The sequence below is a fragment of the Meriones unguiculatus genome, chromosome 11 (assembly GCF_030254825.1).
Source record: "Meriones unguiculatus strain TT.TT164.6M chromosome 11, Bangor_MerUng_6.1, whole genome shotgun sequence".
NCBI classification, from domain to species: Eukaryota; Metazoa; Chordata; class Mammalia; order Rodentia; family Muridae; genus Meriones; species Meriones unguiculatus.
The window spans coordinates 7564936-7587289 of record NC_083359.1 but is presented as its reverse complement, the minus strand read 5'-3'; the positions used below and the strand labels follow the sequence as shown (position 1 = coordinate 7587289).

At 43.5% G+C, this 22354-nt stretch overlaps 1 protein-coding gene, 1 long non-coding RNA gene and 1 pseudogene across 2 annotated transcripts in view; 1 reads left to right on the top strand and 2 right to left on the bottom strand.

Annotated features, from left to right (window-relative positions):
• Nucleotides 1–16688, bottom strand: part of LOC110556789 (protoheme IX farnesyltransferase, mitochondrial) — a 114598-nt gene extending 97910 nt beyond the window's left edge. The window contains exons 1-3 of the mRNA XM_021650726.2: nucleotides 16543–16688; nucleotides 11807–11940; nucleotides 9325–9643 (exon numbers count right to left, since the gene is read on the bottom strand). Of these exons, the coding sequence (XP_021506401.1) occupies nucleotides 9325–9643; nucleotides 11807–11940; nucleotides 16543–16585 (496 nt within the window). The 5' untranslated portion in view covers nucleotides 16586–16688. The remainder of the gene's footprint in view (nucleotides 1–9324; nucleotides 9644–11806; nucleotides 11941–16542) is intronic.
• LOC110556788 (small ribosomal subunit protein uS15-like) lies at nucleotides 9657–10505 on the bottom strand (annotated as a pseudogene).
• Nucleotides 16689–16708: 20 nt separating the features above from the next.
• LOC132646278 (uncharacterized) lies at nucleotides 16709–20553 on the top strand. Its single transcript, XR_009584396.1, has 3 exons — nucleotides 16709–16963; nucleotides 17452–17670; nucleotides 19723–20553. It is a non-coding gene; the product is annotated as an uncharacterized LOC132646278 (long non-coding RNA).
• The last annotated feature ends 1801 nt before the right edge of the window (nucleotides 20554–22354 follow it).

Sequence of the window (22354 nt, the reverse complement as noted above, 5' to 3'; positions counted from 1 at the left end):
CTATTCTTCTAACTTACTACATGAGAGGAGTCCAACAACACAGAGAAACTGTTCAGTGATGAGGAGAAAATCCAGCATGGCCGCATTCAGCCACCAGCTTATAAGCACGTGGTATATACATGCTTATGAAGCACACGCTCATTAGTAGGATCCACGAGTAAGAATGTGCTCATCATACCTCATTCTGTCCCCAATATGCAGAAAAATAAATGCAGCAGTGCTCAATGAGTGTGAACTGACTAGAAGTGTGTATACTCTAGCCAAGAAGGACAAGCGTGAATCAAAGACTGTGAAGAAACAATGCCTGCCACAGCGCGATCACAAACATTATTGGAGGTAATGACATGGAGATGCAAGACTCAAGCCAGCAGTGTACGTAACACTCCAGAGGGCCTTCCCAAAAAGTTACAAGTGACAGACAGGAAAGCTACTGGACAGTGCCAACCAATAGAAAATGCCGCAGAAGGCATAATAACTCACACAGGTAGGAAAAGCAGACAATCTGATCATTACTTAGATTGCTTTCCTAAAAAATTCACGACACAAGCAACTTTAAAATACCCCACCCCAAGTCAATTTAGTATCAAATATTCTGACCTATTTAAAGAAAACTAGAAAAAGTTTAAAGGAAGAAAACAAGAATCAGATAAATGAAGATAATGCAACACAGTAAAGCTCTCAATACATACCGAAATTAAACTGTGAACACACTGAAACTCCAATTAAGATAACAGCAGAATTTTGGGGTAGAAATTGGAAAGGATAGAAAACAGGAAAGGTTCCACAGATAAAGCTTTATAAATTCTTAAACCTGTGAATATGATACTGTATCATGGGCTAACGACAGTAAGTCACCAGATTTATTAGACCATCACACACCACTAACCAAAATGCACATCAGAAAATAAAGAAGTTTAATACAAAAATATAAAAGTATAAAAATATAAAACTGACAAGGAGGTAAATATTTATACAATCTTCATATGGAAAAGCTTAAACATCATACAAATCAAAACCTCAGAAAAATTAATAGATTTGGTTACCACAAAATTAACTTTTATACATCAAAACACTGGCAAATGAAAAGACACATGACACACACACACACTCAAGCACACATGCATGCCCCCCCCAACAAGCAGGACTGACTATAATATGTAAGAAATTGTTGCAAATAGTAAGACCAACAGAAGAGAAGGCTGGAAGACAAATGGGTTGTGTTCAGTAAAAATACAATTTCACCAAGAAACATGAACAATCATTAGGAATTTTAAATATAAAACAAGTGCATGTGCCAATTTTCACATATTTCTTCACATCACCTTTTAAATTACAGCAACAAGGACTGAAGGTATGGTAGGCTGACCACTCGGGCCATATCATTACCCGGCAGAACCTTTCTCCAGGGAAATGTGCCAGTCAGAACCGTTCTAAAAGCCTATTTTATCCCTCAAAAGATGCTTGCACACATCTACCCTGTGGAATCATCGCAGACAAAAGACAAAGGTAACAAAGGTGCTCTTTACAGCGCTGTCTAGAACAATGACAAGAACAGGGAAATTACCAAGCAGAAGGGAAGTTAATGCGCTGTGGCACATCTATGCTGTGGTATGCTACCTGCTCTGTCTCGCTCAAACACGGCCTGGGAGGTGCAAGAGGTGCCACCAGGTGGGGGATGGATGCAAAGTACATAACAGAGACGTGAAAGGCTGAATTAACATATGACAATAAAAGTATGAACAGAATTTATTTCTAGGGTCCTAACTTTTACAAATAAACACATACAAACGTTATGAACAATCATATTAAAATTATTCAAATGTCCTAGGTATATATTAGCACAGTATAATAATAATAATTAACTTTCCTTGAATAGTAACTATGTATGGTAGCAAATTATTCATCTGAATTATTTCTTAAAAATTTTACAATAATCCTCCCAGATGGAATTGTTCCCATTTAATAGTTAAAAATGAGCCTTTAAGGCATCAAAAAGAAAAAGTGCTGGTAATTGTACAGACTATATTACAAATGAGGGAATCCGGCTCAGTTGGTCTAGCTCCACAGTGTGGACTGTTAACTTTAGACAGAGTGTGCACAGGGAAGGCTGAAAACTGTACACAGCGATGCTAAATGACCCAGACGAAACTCTTCATATGTTATGTTCTATCTTTTACAATGATTTATTTCTGTCTGTGTGTGTGTGTGTGTAAAAAAGAGAGAAAGGGAGAGAGAGAGAGAGAGAGAGAGAGAGAAAATGTATGCCACTTGCATGCACCTGGTTTCATCAGAGGCCAGAAGAAGACATTAGACCTCCTAGACTGGATCGACCCAGTGTGGGCACTGAGACTTGATCTCAGGTCCTTTAAACGGCAACAAGTGCTCTTATCACTGAGCTATCTGTTCAGCATTCTTATTTTCTATTTTTGTCTTAAAAAACTAAAAAAAAAACAACCAGCCAACCAACCAACCAACCAACCAACAAAAACAAAAAAACCTAAGTCAGAGTAAGTCTCATAAAAAGATGAGTATTAGTATGATATTAAATTCTACATGCTAATTTACCAAAAACTATAAAATGGTAGTTATTGTGACATAATAGAGTTATAAGAGCATTTCAATCTTTTTAACCTACATGTATTTTCTTAAAATAAATAGTTAATTGTTACATAATTTAAAATATTATACAATGATTCAGTAAGTATGTTATTGCCAATTATTCAAAGTGTAAGCCTAAAGAGCTTATATTTTTACTCTGCAAGTAGGATGGCAGCATGGGAGCTGCTGGGTACAGCTAACACCAGAGACCACATTACACCACACAAAGAGATCTAAATACACCAGCGCCATGTGCCTATTTCCCTTTAAAAGCAGTGTTCCCGAGTGTGGGGCAGGTCTACTCACTCTGGTCTCTACCAGCTCCAGCAACAGCTTCATCTATTGGTTCCAATAAATAATCCACCTAGTGTGCTGGCCTTGAGAAATGTAACTTTTCAGCACAGATGTTCATGAGGAAAAGTCCTGCTTTTTATTGACCTATATTCAGTCTAAATTCAGTTGAGTCACTACAGCCTCTTATGATCCTAATCCAAATAAAATTTCCTCACCCTGGTGTGGTCTCTGCAACAAACTGCTAAAACATATTGTAAATAGCTCAGCTGGCAGGGGGCTCAAGGGAGGCCTATTACTCCTTTATAAACCCAGTCTTACTTTCCTTCACACACACACACACACACACACACACACACACACTGTCTTCAAATGACATTCGCATCAGCAAAGGTTTGGCCCATGTCCTAATTAATAGAAGATTCAGGCTGCAGCCAGTCTACCCTTGTACAAAGGGAATCTAAGTCTGATCAGTATATAGCCCTTCCTTGGCATATTGTAACTACAAACAGAAGAAGCACAGAAAAGACTCGTTCTAAACTGTGACTGCTGACACCCAAAAACTCCTGCCTCAGCTGCCATTAGCTAGAAATGAACTAAGATGTTAAGAGTCCAAGAGAAATCAATTTACATACATCAAGGACCTCCTTAAAGACAAATTTCTGCTGAGTCCAGGCTGTATGAATTCAAGAAATAAACTAAAGAGGGAAGTACAAGGTCAGTCAGATGAGAGAACTCAGGGTCACTAAAGGGTGCTACTTCTTTTAATGGAGTATGTAGAAGGCAATGGCTTTAACTCAGTTAGTCACATGGGATAAATAAAATCCTATGAGGGAACTAAACGACCCTAGGTCTGTTCTACCCATGGCTGTAGTGAGGTGGCAGCCCCCATTCCTTGGAACACCTTGCTTTGCATGCCTCTCTTGTGTGGTCCAGGTTCTGCCCAGCTGCCTTTCCTGTAGTCAGCTGTCTTACCCACCAGCTCTGGCTCTCAGTAAGTGACGCTCTCTCCAGCACCAGTCAAACCAGCAGGTCTGGGACTGATTCTAACGGTCCTGCCTCCATCAGGTTTCTGAGCTATGTCCTGATCACCTGACCTTCTGTTAAATATCAGACAGGCAGATCCCTGGGTCATGTCCTTGACCTGGGGTACCTGAATTCCCAGCACAGTGGCAAGAAATTAACATTTTAACAAGCATGCCATCAGTGTTCCCTACTCTTTTGACACCTGGGAGCCAGTGCCTCCACGCACACTGAAGAATAATTAAGATATTAAGTGATTACTACCTGCTCAAGATTTCAGACATCAGGTTTTACATATTAAACCCTCCGGTATCAGGGTTAATGCTGACTCAGATATACAACCACATAAACCACATAAAAGAAAACATTACAATAGCCAGAATAAAGGAAAGTTGTAGCAAAAAAAAAAAATTAGTCACCCTTTATTTGTTACTAATGAAATACTCATGGGATAAACTTTAAAAAATGAAGTAGATTACTCAAAGCAGATCCTGTAAGCATTTAGAAGAAACACAGCTTGCCATTTCCTGACTCACCAGGAAGTGGGAACTGACTTCCGGCACTTCCAGCCTGGCCTCTGAGCAGTCCTCCCCATCTGCAGTGTGGTCCCAGACTTTTCTGGTGGGGAGGGGCCTGCACCTCTGCCTGTGACAGGGCCCTCTCTTATTTTCCCCTCCTCTGACTATCACTTTTCCTGCAGGTTCATTACAAGCCTTCATAAGAACCAGAAGGAATGATCTTATGGAACTCTGCCCTGGGCCCTCTGCTCTGCTGCTCTGCCTACCACCCTCTAACACCTGTGACCTCTTTACTGTGACCTCGATAATGACTCCATCTGAAAACCCCTAATGCTTCCAGACCAGAATTGTCTAGCTCCAATTCTTTCAAGCGCACTGTAAAAGGAATCTGCCCAAATCAAACTCAGCTTTCCCTCATAGCCATTTGTTTCTTTTCTTTAGACAGGGTTTTACAGGGTAATCCTGGGTGACCTTGAACTCAGATCAGCCCGTCTCAGCCTCACAAGTGCTGAGATTGAAGGTGTGACTGGGTGCCAATGAAACCTTATTTAAGGATATAGGAGACTGTGGCTCAATAGAACTGTGAGCCATGAAGCTTAACTCCATTTCTAATGAAACAGGTAACGGATGACAGCAAAAATCTTATAGACTGAACAAACATACAAGCATATCACAAGAGCTTTGAACTAGGACTTTAGTAAGACAGGGTACGTCTGAACTCACCAAAGTAAAAGGTAAAAGGGACAAAGTAAAAGAAGACAATGAAGTGTCACAAATATAAACCCAAAGAATGTAACAGAAATACTTTCAATGAGCATGGCTGATGGCAAGACGATGCTTTTCTTTGCAATTATTCAGACAGGAGGAAGGACTGCTTTGCTCGGACCACACTGACAGAATCCTGGGCATTGGTAGCATTGTGGATGGAAGAGCTGCTTGATTCAGTTTCGGTGGTTCTTTAGCTCACAGTTTTGTGGCAGTGTTCAAGCTGGCAGGAATGGTTCAGGAGCTGGAGGCAGCTCAATTGCTTCTTAAGGCCAATCCGCAAGCAGAGAGGATTCCAGCTAGCACAGTGCCTGGCTGTAACCCACAGAGCCCCCCAAAGCAAGTCTCTTCAGCAAGGCCCCACTTCCTAAAAGCACCCTAACCTCCCAAGCAGTGCCACTGGCTGGAGACAAAGGATTGAAACAAATGAACTTATGGGAATCATTTCACATCCAAACTGTAACATTTCTTGCCCCACAGGCTCACAGCCATCTCAAGATACAAAATGTACTCAGCCCAACTTCAAAAGTTCCAGATTGAGACTGGAAAGCTGTGCATAGTGGCACATGCCTGAAGCCCTGAAAACTGGGAGACAGAGGCGGGAAGATTTTCTTGTACTCAGGCCACTCAAGGCTAAAGTGTGAATCTGTCTTTAAAAAGGAAAATTGGAGCTGAAGAAGAACTCAGTTACTAAAGTGTTTATACCACATATGCAGGAGAAGAGAGTTCAAATCCCCAATCCCACATAAAAAGCTGGTGTGGCCTGCAGTGCCAGCACAGGGAAGGTGGAGACAGGAGGATCCCTGGGGCTCACTGGCCAGCCAGTTTAACCAAATCAGTGAGCTTCAAACTGAGTGAGAGACCTGCCTCAAATAATGTGGAGAGTAACTGAGGAAGACATCCAGTGTGCCAGCCTCTGGCCTCCAGATGAGTACCAACATATATACATGTGTGCATGCAAAAGAAAAGACAGACAAGTAACCAAGGAGGTAAGGAGCAAACTAGAGAAAAATATTCAAAATTAGAGAAAGAGATGCCAACTTCTACCAAGGCCTATGCAGTGCAAACTAATACAAAATTCTTTTTCAGTGATCAAACTGGCCAAATCAGTAAAGAGCACACATACAGGTGCGGTCTGCACAGAGCTGTGTCTGCACACTGCATTTACTTTCTTAGGAACAAGTTTATAAAAAACTGCAATATCTAAAGTCTGTTACTACAGTCTGAGCACGTATTCTACAGACAGGAGGCACAGCGGTGTGGAAGTACAAACATTCACAGAAGTTAGTCCCAGAATTTCTTTAAGTACAGAAAGTTAGACATGCCAGACCTGTGGCTCATGCCTATAATCCTACCACTAGGGAAGGTGAGGCAGGAGAATTATAGTCCACCGGGGATATGCAGCAAACTCTGAGTTGACATGAGTTGACATGTATGGAACTAGAGACTGTGTAATCTAATGGTAATAAGACATTTAAAACAGAAATGAATAGCTGGGTGTGTTGGCATACACCTGTGATCCCAGCACTCAGGGAGGCCAGAGGCAGGCGGGTCTCTGTGAGTTCCAGGCCAGCCTGGCCTACAAAGTGAGTTCCAGGACAGCCAGGGCTACCCAGAGAAATCCTGTCTCAAATAAATAAATAAACAAACAACAATAAATAAGTAAATAAACAAACAACAATAGAAGAAATTAACCAGAAAGTGATCATCTGTCTCTCGAAACCTTCTGGAACTTGTTACCATTGTGTTTTAACAGCACAACTCTTCTACAGAGTAAGTTCCCACGTGACAACACTAGTCCTCCTAGCACCTCTGAGTTGACACCAAGTTGACATCAATTTTCTGAATGTGGCAGAACACAGCAGGGTTCTTGGCCTCTGTTCAGCTTCTGCCGCTGCTTCCAGTCCCTCTCATCTCCCTGTCATCTATACAGTCTGCACAGACAAAAACAATTCCCCCAGAAATACAACATACAGTAAGTAGACACTTAAATATTCACATAACTATTTGCAATTCACTTTTCTGCATCTCCCATTTGTAAAGAACATTGCTGAATGGCTTTGATAGACTATACAATTCAAATCCTCCAATGATATACTGTATTTCCTGTCTTCCAGATGAGGAAATTATCTCAAAAAGGTGAAGAAAAACTTCCTAAAACCTTACTGGTAAGTCAATGTCCCAGCTAGGATCTCAAGAGTTGCACCCAGTACATGCTTCCTGAAGAGGCCTGAAGACTCTAACCAGATGTCAGATGGGCAAATCAGCCTCCCAGGGTAGTCTGGAATAGGTAAGCTGAGATGTAAGGGCTGGCTGTCACTACAGGACACTGCGCCCTTAGAAGCAGGCAGAGTTGGGACAGAAGGTAATGTGTAGACACAAAGGCCTCTTTTGTGGGTTAGACAAATTGACTGAGAGTGGAAAGTAGCTGGCAGCTCTGAGTGGCATGCACTGTGGTAGGGATGATGGGAGGGAAGGAGATAGGAGCTGCAACAAACAATGAACATAATGCAGGGGCTGGAGAGATGGCTCAGTGGTTTAGAGTTCTGGCTTCTTTTCCAGAGAACCATCATTCAGTTCTTGGCACCCCGAAGGCCGCTCACAACCCCCCTGTAACTCCAATTCCAGGGGACCTGATGTCTCCTTCCAGTCTGTGGACACCAGGCATGAACATAGCACATAGACATACATGCAGGCAAAACAACTATACACATAAAATTAGAAAGAAAGAAATCTCAAAAAGCAAGGGCCCCAGAGAGTCCCAACCTGATTTAGAATAGCAGCTGCAGAGGGAGAAGCGTGTTTTAGAGGCACTATGAAAGGTTTTCTCGGTAACACTCAGACACTTGACTGGAGCTGAAAGAGACTGGCTTCTCAGCTCGCGAGAGAATGCTGCTGCTACTGACAGAGACAGGATGATAAGAGAAGCAGAGGGATCTGCAGACTACACGTGTTAAATGATACCACACAAAGACCCTGCTGTTGACAGGCCGCTTCTGAGGCTGACCTCCTAAGAGGCGCCACATCTCAGGTGACGTACGTCTGTATGGCTGTCACTTATTGATTCTTGTTCTTAACACGTCAACAGCATGACACCAGACCTCTTGAGGAAATCACAAAGCTCAATGTTCTCGAGGTGTGGGGAGCTCTTGCTTAGCTGGAATGAAGCACACAGACCTGTCTCCACATGGAAGTAGACTTGTTCTTGCTAGACTCTCTCACACTCACAGTGTCCATTCAACACCCCGCCCCACTCCAGCCGAAAAGAGAATTTTCTTTAAGTGAGTTTGGTCTTTGAGCAAAGAAGCTGTCGAGTTTCCGTCCTTCATCCTGGAGTTCTAGGGTCTGCACCTTTAGACACGAACGGAACCATTCTCCTGTCATCCTTCTCCATGCTCAGGGCCTTCGCCTCTGTCCATCTGGTGAGTTTTCCCGCTCTCATGTCACGTTCTGCCTTCAAAGAGCACCTGCTTTAGCCTGACCACAGCTTGTCACATTCTGTCATCCAAGAAGACGGTGCAGCTCTTCAGTTTGCAGGCAAGCAGAACACTCTTTTAAAATGGCTGTTACAGAGCTGTGTCTAACCCTACCTACCTGATGACACAGGAACTATGCACTGCCTGGCTCACGGGGCAGTCCACATAATAAACGACACTATTATGGGCTAATACACCAGTGGCTGTAACAAAACTAAATCTACTACACTGTAATTAGAAGGGAAAACACTTCCAAACATCCTTACAGTAAGCCAGTCTACACCCTGCACACACAGTGTAACCCCAGAGGTCCCACAGGAATAGGACACAGAGTAGTTAGGTCCCCATGGTTACATGAGCTCACACCATGCAGCACAGGGCGGCTTCCTGAACTCAGGCATTGCATTTTAAATGCACAGTGGGTACAAGCATCACAAGCATAAAGAACCAGTCAAGGCAAATGTGTACTTTGATTCATGTGAGATTAATTTTGGCCCAAAGGTTACCATGTAAGACAATCTACCATTCTGTGTAAGCAGAATTCAGAATATCCAAGTGTGAACCCCAAGAAAGCAAAATCCTGAGTTTCAACGCTTAAGGGAGGGAGTAAGTAAAGCTCAGTAGGAATACATAACTATCTAAAAACCAGGTACCTGTGAGCTTGATCTTGGACAGTCGGGCCAAAATGCCAGGCAGATCATCAGCATGAAGCTTCATCTCCTTCCACTGCTTTTCTTCCTTTGTCTCTTTGGGGATGTCGAGGGAACCATCCACCATGGAGGCTGCTTCCAGCTCTATCAACTCCTCATTTGGCTTCTGGGACAAAGGCAGCCTGGGCACTGAGAGAGACGGCAGCTCGTCCACTTCTGCCCTGGCCTGCCCTGAAGACGAGTGTTCGAGGAAGGGAGAAACCGCTGGCTCTGGCTTTGGTTTGACTCGCTGGCTAAGGCCCCTGTGCAGCTGTGTGACATACTAGACAGATAGACAAACAGCACATGTTACTAAAAGCAAAAATGTCAGTTAATGTCCTCCACCAATCATAGTTTTATGATACCTGGAAGAGATTTCTACATGTGAGATTGGTTAGCATGGCCCACACCTACAGTGTGCGGGACACAGGTGTCAGCACTGAACGAGGCAGGGATAAAGCTAATGCCTTGGCTATAGTTTTAAATTTGTGGTTTAGAAAAAGGTAGGCATCTAAGATCCTGACAAAGAAGGTGGATCTCTTTTTCACTGACCTTTCTTTCTTTCTTTTTTTTTTTTTTTTTATTCAAAGTGATTTTATTGCTGGTGTATACAAGAGAATTTATACACTAGAGCGGAAGCTGTGGATGACTCGTATTTCCAATTGGGTGGGAGGACCTGCTTAGTCTTATAGTAATGAGCCAACCAGTGAATTCTGCTCTTTATCAGAATCAAGCGGAATTTAGCATCCTTATCCTTTCTGTTTCTCTCAAGATGCTTCCGGACAGCAATGGCTTTCTTGATCAAATGGTAGAGATGCTTAGGAAGGTCAGAGACAAGGCCTTTGGACTTAGGATGCTCAAGATTTTATTACCAATCACAAAACGGACCTGTGCCTCGCCATGTGAGTCCTTCAGGATCACACCTATCTGGGAGGGAGTCAGGCCTTTCTTGGCCAGTTTGTAAATCTGTTCTTTCATGTCATCAGACATCAACTTCAGCCACGTGGGGCTGCACTGACTGGGACAGGCCCTTCCCATGAACATGCATGCGACCCATGATGGCAGAGGTCTGGGAGCAAAGAGCTCACTGACCTTTCTGCAAGTTGGACTTTCTAAATACAGGGAAAGATCACAGAGAGCAAAGATCAGCGGTTGACCCCCTGAGCTCTAAAGCAAACAGTCCTGAGGGGAGCTAACTGGAAGGACTAATAGGGTCACTCATTACAGCCATGTGAAAAACGGGGAAAGAACACCCATCTTAGAATCAGCCCCTATCACCGACCAGCAAAAACTGGTAATTACTAGTAACATTATGAGACCCTTTATTTTTTCATACAATATATATTTCAGCTAATCTTCCCAACACTAATTAAAATAGGCCATTATTTATGAATGAGGACATTAAACTCCTAAAATGGACAAAACCAATACATTGTTTTTAGTAAGATTTTATATTTGTTAAATTTTAATTTAAAGTGGGTATTTCAAATGAAAGGTAAGATGCTTCCAAATAGAACATTGGACGATGAATTCGCTATTCTTCCATGGTAGCACCATGAATTTCCAGCTGTATCACTATTTTAGGACCTTTTCTAGAAGACTGAGTCATCATGTTGCCAGTCTCATGGTGTGTCAACACAGATACAGGCCTGTAAGAGAACTAGAAGAGTTCTACTGTAAAAGCACTGGCAAATTACAAACTCTTTATTTTAGTCTACTCACAAGTTGTGTGTGTGTGTGTGTGTGTGTGTGTGTATTCACATGTAGCAAGGGTACAGTCACAGGTCAACCTCAAGTGTCTCCTTAGGAGGCCTACATCTTATTTTTATTTTAGGCAAGCTCAAGAGCTCATGGGATAGGCTGCTGGCCAGTGAGCCCCAGGAATCCTACTCTGGTCTCTTCAGAGCTGCGATTACAAGTCCTCACCACCATGGCCAGCTCCTTTCTATTGGTTCTGTTCTGGGGATCCGACACAGATCCTCATGGTGGCAAAGCGAGCACTTTATTGACTGAGCGAGGCTCCAGCCCCTCAGGAGTATTTCCAAATGCACAGATGCTCTAAGAAAACAAAAGGGTCACACTGGGAAACATCTACTTCTGTCTTACTGATGTATTTACAGAATGTATAAAAGTGCATCTTACAAGTTCAGGTTTTGCTAATTTTAGCCAGGTCAAAATGTGCCATACGTTTTCATTCTTTCTCCAAACTTAATCAATAAATTCAAGTTCATATATTTAACTTCAAATGCCAGAATTATTCTGGTTTCAGTTAAGGATAATCAAAACAAGAGATTAAAGTTTTGGATAAACTTAAGGGAACACTAAATAAAAGCACTTTTCAAACAGTACCCCCTAAAACTTCTCTAATAGGAGTCTCTGCAGTTCCCTCACCCTCACCCAGAGGAAAGCAGAGGCAGGAAGCAGCTGAAGGATGGCTTCCCCTTACCATGCGCTTGAGAAAGCTCAGGTGCTGGACCGTGACCCACTGACTATTGACATTCCTGAACAGCCGCGAGACCCTGTGTGGTGATCCCTGTACAGCTCTTCTTTCCAGATACCAGACACATCCTCCTACCGAGCCTGCAGGAGAGACAGACAGAGGAAGACATGTTGGGATGACAGCTGCTCATCAAATGTGTGATCCCAACACTCAGGGAGGCAGAGGTAGGCGGGTCTCTGTGCGTTCAAGGACAGCCTGGTCTACAAAGGGAGGCCAGGGCAGCCAACGATACACAAGCCCTGTCTCAAAAAACAAACAAACAAACAAACCCACCACCAACAACAAAAAACTAACAACAACAATAAAAAAAGAAAGTAAAAAGGTAGCATACACCTTTTCTCACTAAACGCCAGTAAACTGAAATGAAGGTTTACATCCCCGTTAAGGTTGAGCAGTTAAGACAACTACAAGGAAGGAAAATGATTTTCAATAAAATAGGACTACCAACCCAGTTCAGAAGAAGCTGCTTCTGTTGGGCCCAAATCTGAATTTTAATCACTTTACTAAACCTCCTGAATCAACAAATTCAGAGCTTGTCTCAGGCATCATCCTAGTCCAGCATGTGACAATATGTGCGCTGCAGTTACCCCCTTGCCAACCCTGTGGGTACCTACCTGATCTTTTTGTAAAGTGTCCCCCCTCATGGCTTCCACAACCTGAAGTTTCTCTCTGCTCCATTATGTGCTTCTTGCTTTCCTAGTGTGCTTCAATGTTTAGGTAGTAATTTTCACTGAATATAGCATTCCTTCCTAGAGGAAGCCTCGGAATACTTAAGAAGCTAACCAACCAACAGGGCTCCGTAAGCTTAGGAAGTTCTGAGATTGAGAAGACCCTTCCTGGAGTTATATAAGCAGTGGAACAGCTGCAAGGTGAGAGGAAACTCCTGCTGAAGCTGCCTGCACGGTGCACAGGGAGGCAGCCTTCCTGAGCCATCACCCACACTGGGATGGACATTCCCATGTTCTTTCTCTCTTTCTCACCTCTCTCTCTCACCCTCTCATGATGATGACCATGAGGATAACCCTCTGGAATCTTGAGTCCCAAATTAAACTCTTCCTTTTATAAGTTACCTTGGCCATGGTGTTTCATCACAGCAACAGAAACATGCACAAGACAACTACTTGTCCCTAAAAATGAGTAGTTACTAATTTCATTTCTGAAGCCTCATTAGGCCAATCTACAACTGCTTTTGGTGTCTCCACGTGAATGGATAACCATATGGCTCTATGGCCATTTCTTTCTCACACAAATCTCTATCCTTCATCACAGGTTTCGGGGCATCTTGAACTCTTCCTTTCTCACCTTCAACTAGTCCACTCAACTGTGACATGCAGGTCAGCTCTGTCCCTCCCTTTCTCTTCCTACTGAAAGACTCTGCAGTCTGATACTGCAGCTGAGTAACAGCAGCTAGAGTGAAGACAGTCATCCTGCCTTCATGCACCTCCTTTCTTCTTTCAGGGACTACACCCCGAAATGCCTGCCGAAGAAGCCCCAGAACCTCGGGGTCAACTGTTCAAATGGCCGCACCTGTATTCAATCCACCACTCCCAGCATATATTATTCACACACCTACTTTTTCACAGCAATCCTGCCTCATGACCTTCCAATTAAGTACACACAACTGGATCAACCTTATTTATAGTCTCCTCGTATGCGGCCTACTCTCTACCTATCAAATTTTCAATCTCTTTCCACTGTTATATCACATTATATTGTGCTGTATGATAGCATGTTTTTTTTTTCCTTTTTATTATTCTTCTCTCGTGCATTACATCCTGACTGAAGTTTCCTCTCCCTCCTCTTCTCCCAACAGTGCCCCCCCCTACACACACACACATACTCCTTCCACTAGAGCCACTCCTACTCCATTTCCCTTCAATAAAGGGCAGTCCTCTGAGGAATATCAACCAAACACGGCATAACAAGTTACAATAAGATAAGCCACATCCTCTCACATTAAGGGTGGACAAAGCAGTAGAAAGAAAAGGATCCAAAGAGCAGGCAAAGGAGTCAGAGACAGCCCCTGCTCCCACTTTTAGGAGACCCATAAGAACACTGAGCTACATCTATAGCTAACACTGAGCTAACATATAGAGAGAGGACCTAGGTTCCCTGACTGTCAGTTTAATCTCTGTGACTCTCTATGAGCCCAAGTTAGTTGATTCTGTGGGCCATGTTCTTGTGGTGTCCATGTTCTTGTGGTGTCCTTGACCCCTCTGGCTCCCAAATTCCTTTCTCCCCATCTTCCATGGGATTCCTCAATCCCTGGTTAATGTTTGGCTGTGGGTGTCTGCATCTGATGACAGCACTTCTTAATGCAAACTGTTCCCATCTACTGGAGAATGCAGTCCTCTGAACAAAACAGCCCCATTTCCATCTGTGCCTGCTTGCGAAGTCCATCAGAATCCAGCTTGCTCGCTGTTGATATCCTTCATCGAATGGTTGGGGAGGGCTTGGACTCTCACCTGAGGTTCCAGCCACTCTTCACAGCCATTTGTTTGCAATTCTGCCCTAAGTGCATATGACCTTATGGCTGAGAGGTGCTAGAGTAATAGGCACTACCCTGCCAGTAACCCCTCACCCATGCTCTATAAACAACAACCCAATAAACACATTGGTTCCCTAGGTTGAACTTTAGTAGCACCATACTTTGTTTCCCGATTAGGATTTCACGGTGAGGGGCGGGCATTGTTCCTGTTTCCCCAAGCAGAGAACTCTCAAAACACTACCATCTTAGTGCTCAGTGCTTTGATGATACCACAGCTCTTGGACGCTGGGCATGTAACAGAGTGAAATGATGGTGACTGTCTTGCTCATGCAGCCTTCCTGAACTGTGAGAACCAGTCCTGCCCCTGGAAACACAAGGCGATTCTCTTAAAGTAGAGCTGAGCCAATTGACACTGAAATCATGTCCTCCAACCACAATTACAACATGCTTACTTTCAAATGGATTGGACATGTGTTTGCAGTGGAACCACTTTGGACATGCTTGCAAGATTAGGGGGGCCAAGCTGAAATTTTACAGAATGACAGAAACAACAGCCACTGTGGAGGGTGAGGGTGGGGAGAGACAAAGCTTGGAAACGGTATTTGTAAATAATGACAACACTGGGCTTAGCCAAATTGTATCATGTGTCCATGAATACGTACCTAGAAAATGAAGGCTAATTCAGGCTTGGATAAGCACATGTCCACTTTAAAATATCTAGGGCTCACAACAGATACATTTAGGTCTGGAGAAATAATCAGCATACCACTAGTCACCATTAGCAATGGCCTGGGACCGTGGGGCTTTGTAAATCAGCTGAGGCCCATACAGAGAAAGGTCAAGTGCTAAGAAAAGATGAGCCTTCTGAAAATGAGTACCAAGGTCAAGATCAAGGAACACTCACAAATCAGGGACTATAGAAAGTAACAAAGAAGTGACTCGAAAATGATTCATAATCCAATCCCCAACATACACAGACACACACATATACTCTATGGGAAATGACAGTCATTTAAAAACATTGAGGTATCCAAGGAGTTCCCATTTCTTATCCCGCAACCTTGTCTATTGCACCTGGCCTTCCACTTGCTGCCCTATTTTATGAGCCAGAAGGGACCTTTGAGATCATCTAGCTTAGTTACCTTATTTACAGAAGTAAATGTTTCAATGGAGAACAGCCAAATAATCTGCCCTGAGATCACACAAGCCCACAGGAAAAAAGAACTTCACAGTAGCACTGTGATCACCACTGTCAGCCAGACACTGTGGGCAGCTTGTATGTGACAGGGAGGCCTACAAAGTACCTCTGCAACATGAGAAGGTCCTGACTTTTCCTATCTTGTCTCTAATATGGACCACTTAGCCATCATCCACGGGCACTAGCAACGAAACCCACCTCCTCATCAGTCCTTCTACCAGCATAATCCCATTCACTGACAAATGACTGGGCATCATCAGTGTACGTGTAGGCATTGTTCCGGACATGAGGGACACAGTGGTGGACAAGAGAGACAGATAATCTCTACCCTCACAATGTGTGCACCTAATTGGGAGAAGCACAGTAATTGTACACCTGTATTTCGTGTGCAAACAATCACAGCATGTGCTAACCATGATAAATTAACGTGACATGAGAAAAGGAGGATAACAGCTCCTGTTTTAGGTAGAGGTTGTCCTCTCTGAAAAGGTAAGATATGAGACCTGTTCAAGAGTTTGCGATAAATATACATTTGTCAAAAGTCCTTCTAACAGAAGGAGCCATACTGATAGTACAGAGATAAGACTCAACGAGATTCAGTCTGTAGTTACAGTCCTCATGGTTATCACCATAACACTTTAAGCTGAAAGACAGCTCCTTAATGCAGCAGGCGTGCCTGCTGTCATTAAAAGGCAATGGCTAGCAACCGCGGCTCTCATGTGCTCGGGGCTTGTGGGGCCCCACGGTTTACCCTGCCTTCCAGCTTGCACCGTCTGAAACCCCAAAGAGCACGAGACGCCAAATGTTATGGACCACTTGGCCTACGGTGCAAAGCGGGACCACAGCTCCGTGGCCTCGTCCCTTCAGGCTACCCTAAAGGTCACCTCCCTGCCAGGTGACAAGCCAAGGGCTTCCAAGGTTGCAGCCAGCAGGAACCACGGTCTCGCGCGTAGCAAAAACAATGCTCCCACAATCGTTCCCAGTCGGGTACAATACCTGTGAGGAGGCGCGAGGAAAGAGTGTGCGGGGACGTGGCCATAACGCACCGGAGCAGCAGTCCCGGGGATCCCTAGATCCTCTCACCTCACCGGCTCCTGGGCGCCGCCATCTTTCTGGCCCGCCCTCTGGGTGAGGCGGGACTTCCTTCCCGTCACTTCCGGCTCCCAGGGGTCACTGAAAGCCGGGTTGCGGGAGTTTGAGGAGGTGTGTGGCGGTGGTGCGCTCGGATAGCCCACAGGTGCTCGGGGTCTAGGTCAGGTGGATGCGGTGCTCTCGCGAGCCCGCGGGCGGAGGGCGCTTCGTGTCGGGTTAGGGCTTCGGCGTCGGTCCCGGCCGCTCCGAGCTGGAGAGAATTGAATGCCTCCTGAATTGGCGTCCAGGCTTGCACAGCCTGTTGGCTTCTCCTGTTGGGAGTTTGGTAAGTAAAAAAAAAAAAAAACCGAGGAAGAAAGTAACTCCTTAAAAGAAGAGTCTTACGAGCCCAGTTTTTCCTGTTTTCAGTGATGAGGTGAGATCCCTGAGGTTCACCTCAGGTGCCAGGCAAGAAGCACTGAGACAGGAGACGCACAGATTTTGTAGGAGCAATCACTGTACCTCTGCAGTCAGGAGGTGGTCATTGTGAGAGTCAGCTAGATAAAGATGAGGTAGAAAGCGCTACGGAATAAGGTTAACGTTTCTGTGAGGACGGCTAAAGAAAGGCTTTAAAGAGCCAACTTGCTTCTCAGTGGAAGAGACTGAGATTTTCCCAGTTTACAAGGAAGAAGAGCAGAGAATGGGATTGATTCGCTGCGGCCAATCACAGTTCATCACCGCGGACCTAGGCTAATGGGTGTGCCCATCAAGTTAATATTATGCCAAAGAGAGAATGGATTTAATACAACTTTGTTCATCCCTCTGTTATGCCAGCACTTTGAACATGCCCAGTCCTGTGAAATATCATGAAGTGCAAGTCTTTAATACACAAACGAAAAGCACAATTCGGAGAGACGCTCATGCCAACAGTGCTGCTCCTTGGATGTATCAGGCCTTCTAATTTGCAGCCATCTGGGTTAATTAGTCCTACTGTTCCCGAACTGGTTTCCTTCAATGACATTGAGGGGTGTGCCTTTTAATCATCATAAACCAGTAAGTCTTTTACAAACTAGGCCTCAGCCAGATGGTATGTGATATAGAACCTTAGGGCTAGAGAGATTGAGTGACTCAAAAATAGGCAACAATGTTTTCTGTCTATATATTTTTCTCTTAAAATTTGTGTTATAAAACCCAAAAGTGGTAGGAGGACTGCACATCCCTAAGATGGTTTATAGAAGAACCCAAGCAATAGCAGGGGTTGGCAAGTTTGTGAAGAAATGGGAATCCTGATACATTGTTTATGAGAGTATAAAATATTGCAGTCACTTTGGAAAACAGTTTAGGTGTTCCTCAGTAAGTTAAACGCAGTGCTACCTCATGACCCAGCTACACCTTTCCCTGTTACATACCCAAGACAAATGACAACATTCCTTCACTCATAATAATACCCCAAAGCAGATATAACCTAATGCTCATCAACCAATTATACACAATCTGTGATATATACACATAGGGACCTATTTGCCATGGAATGGAAATAAAGTACAAATACATCCTACGACCATGAAAATAACACTAAATTAAAGAAGCCAATCACAAAAGATCATGTATTAGATAGTTTTCATGTATATGAAAATTCCAGAAGATATAAATCATTAAAAGAGGAAGTAATTACGTAATTATATGGTGCTAGTGAAAGGGATAGGGAGAAAAGAGGAGTGATTGCTAATGGCTACAAGGCTCATTTGAATAGAGGGAAGATGAAAATATTCCTAAATTGGTTGTACAACTCTGAATATACTTAAAACCATAGTGTAGACAGATACCAATTAGTCAGATTTAAAATCTGAAGAGAATGAGTATTATTTTGTAGAAATGTTCTAAAAACTATGCAACTCAGTCTCAGGGTGTCTATTGCTATGAAGAGAAACCATGACCATGGCAACTTTTATGAAATAAACATTTAATTGGGAGTGGCTTATAGTTCAGAGATTTAGCACACTCTCAATCATGGTGAGAAGCATGGTAGCAGGCATAGTGTAAGAGATGTAGCTCAGAGTTCTACATCCGAAAGAGACTGCCACACTAGGCCTGGCTTGAGCATCTGAGACCACTAAGCCCACCTCCAGGGACACACTTCCTCCAACAAGACCACACCTAGTAGTGCCATTCCCTTGGGTCTGTGGGGGCCATTTTTATTCAAACCAGCACAAACTCTCTCAGTTTTCATTTATCATCATGCTAGCTTCTCACTAATAATGTGTTCCCCTGCCTCTGCTTAGTATTCCCTAGAATAAGCAAGCCTTTTTTCTGCAAAAAAGACTTATAATAAGGATATGTAAAGAACATATATATTAGTGGACACGAATGAGAGTGGTTCCTTTGTTCCTTAGTACTAAGGGTTTAACTGAGGCAAGTACTCCTCAAGTACTTGCAAGTACAGTAAGTTCTCTTTGGCACCTTTGTAATAAATATACCCTGATTGTGTTGAAGCAGAATTCCCAGTACCAAAGGAACTCACGGTTGCTTTAAGACAGCATAATTTCATTCACCCTTACCTGTCACTCTGTTTTCTGGAGTTTCAAACAGTAGGATGGCTGTGTTGTACAGATAGGAGAAGAAAAAGAAAAGCTATACCTCCAGCCCCATACTGATTCTTTGAAGGACTGAAAAAACTGCAAGGGGACTCAGCTACTACTAGGGAGTGACGTCTTAAAGAGGTGCTTCCAGGAAATGTAGACAGATGGCAAGCAGGGAGGAAGAGAAACTAGTCCCTTCTCCCTCCACTCTTGCTGCATCATAGTCCTCATGGACAGAGTCATGCAGGGCACTGCAGCAATGTAGTTGGCCCGTTCCCAGATCTAGGCACAGTACAGCGTGGCAGCTTTGCAGGTTACTGATGCGAATTCTAAGAGTAGATTTTTTACTCTTAAGTGGTTGGAATTTACAGCCTCCTGTGAACTTGACCACCCAACTCAGCTCCTCAGAGTTGCTCATTGTTCCTCCAAGGTGACTGATCACATCGGGGTACCGTCCTCTGTGATCATTCCAGATAGATACCTCAATTGTAGTCTGCCAGCACTCTTTCTCATCCTTTCTTTCCAGGGCTCAACTCCGTATGTGAGATTTGGGATACTAAAAGTGAAAATTGCAATTATTTAGAATGGGAGGCAGAGGCAAGAAAATACAGTAAGTTCTCCTTGGCACCTTTGTAATAAATAGACCCTGGTTGTGTTGAAGCAGAATTCCTAGCACCAAAGAAACTCACGGTTGCTTTAAGACAGCATAATTTCATTCACCCTTACCTGTCACTCTGTTTTCTGGAGTTTCAAACAGTAGGATGGCTGTGTTGTACAGATAGGAGAAGAAAAAGAGAAGCCTGCTGGTGAGGTTCTGGAGAAAACGCTTGTTTACTGTTGAACTGAATATGTAATGGGAAGTGTTCTTTCTGCCTTGCCTGTTTTATTCTCAGGAAGCAGGCTTGAGAGTGAAAATTCCTGGAGCTGAGGCAGCCATCCTGAAGCTACACACTAACAAGGCTAAAGAATAAATAAACCCCAGTTTCCTGCATCCTGGGTGATGTGTTCAGTGAATGGCCTAGGGGGCTGAACAACCTGCATTGCAGCTTGCTGAAGATACACGAGACAGAGACAGCTGGGATTGTGGCAGCTCTCCAAAAGGATGCCATGCTTAGTGAAAATAGACAGATTCAAATAGAGTGGGGTTTGGTTTTGTTTTGTTTTACCTTTTTGTTTTTGAGACATGCTCTCAGTCTGTAGCCTAGGGCTGACTTTAAACTGGTGTTTTTCCTGCCTGAGCCTTCTGAGCACTAGGACTGTGGGTAAGCATCACCAGGCTGAGGTGTTAGCCATTTCTAATCTAAAATAAGTGTATAATGCTCTAAGTAACATTAAAAATAAAAGGCCATTTTGTACACATTTGTTTGCTATTGTGACTTACTGGTTGTTGTGCACCCATTTCTTTTATGATATCAGAACATCTGGTTCACCGCATCAGGAAGTCATTCCTCTCCATGTTTGGTCCTTCTCAGCATCTTGAAGCCTAGTGAAGAAGATGATAAAATGTTCTAAACAGAGAAAAGAAATCCAATAAGCTTGTGGCCATCTCAAGCAAAATGCATTATGCTAACTTTGAAAGTCCCCAGTCATTACAGTCTCAACACTGTTGAAAAGTGCAAAGTTCTTTTGAAACTCTTTTGAAACAATCTCTTCACTGTGATTTCCTTGTAAGAAAAAAAAAGTAAAGAATTACATACTTTAGCTATACAATCTCACAGGATAGAAGATTGGATCAAAGCAAGACCAAATCTCAACAAGGCCATGTCCAGTATATGGGGTTTTAATTACAAGGGGCTTAGATAGCCCTGCTTCTCTAGCTTTACTCATAGTCTGGTTCCATTCATAAGCTGCTTTCCTTGCTAGAGGTCTCACAGTCCTGGCACCTCCAAAATATTGATGTCGCCATTGCACCCCAGTTTTCAACCTTACACCATCACACAGTGGTCTTCCAGGGCCTTGCAGGAACCGAAGAGTGTCACACATTGCCTGGATTTAGTGGCTCTCTGAAACCCATTACTCCCTCAATCTTTTTCTTGTCTTCAGAACTAGGTGCTAACTAGTTCAGATGCCAGCCTAGCATGGACCTTCACCTCCTTGGGTCACATTTGCAGAGACTTTTGTATGCCATTGTTTTGTTGGAGCAGGAACCCTCTTAGGCTCTCTTTTATAAGTTGGAGGCTTAGGTGTGTTAGGTCGTGTCCAGAGTGCAGCTTTCCTATCTTTTTCCAGTGCAAACCAAGATTCATTTCTTTAATGGAGCTAATCTTAATAATTACAGCCTCATTTCCAGCACATAATATGAAGCTGTCTTGGAGTTTTCTCTGCCAAATAAATTAATCAATTACCTTTAAATTTAACCTCAGTCACATTCTCAGGATGTGATAAAATGCAGCAAGAGTCTTTGACAAAACATCACATGGATGATTTCTAGCCCAGTTGTCAATAGAATCCTCCTTTCCTTCAGAACCCTCATGAGTTGGGCCTACATTGTTTGTATTACTCTCAGTACGACTGTCTTCCAGTCTCCCACTACAGTGGCTTTCTAAATTCTGCTTAAAACAGTCAATGGCTTTTCTAGTCCAAACTCAAAAGTCTTCTGTGTTCCTCAACACCTGCAAACCCACTTCTGCTCTCAGTTTCTGTGTTAGTTACTTTCCTGTTCCTGTGATAAAATCCCATGACCAGAAGCAACTTAAGGAAGAAGGTTCATTTTGGCTTGTAGTTCCAGAGGGATAGAGAATCCATCATGGTGGAGAAGGCACGCCATGTTAGCAAGCACAGGAAGTTAGAAAATTTTAGCCACACCTAGGAAGCAGAGAAGGAAGTAAGGTAAAGCCATAAGTCCTCAAAGCCTGCCCTCAGTGATACACCTCCTCCAGCAAGGCTCTACCTCCTAAGCGTCCCGTAACCTCCCAGATAGCCCTATTAACTAGAGACCAAGTGTTGAAATGCCTGTGGGGACACAGCTCATTCAAACCACCACGACACAGAAAACGTTCATACAAGGAGTGCGCTGATGCCAGCAGTGCTGGTGAGGGTGAAGACGAGAATGACCCCTTATTTGATGAGGTTTGCCACATTTATACCTCGTGTTCCCTTTAGTGACATTTAATCTCAATAACCATAAATTTAGGCTATCTCCATTTTATAAAGTAAAT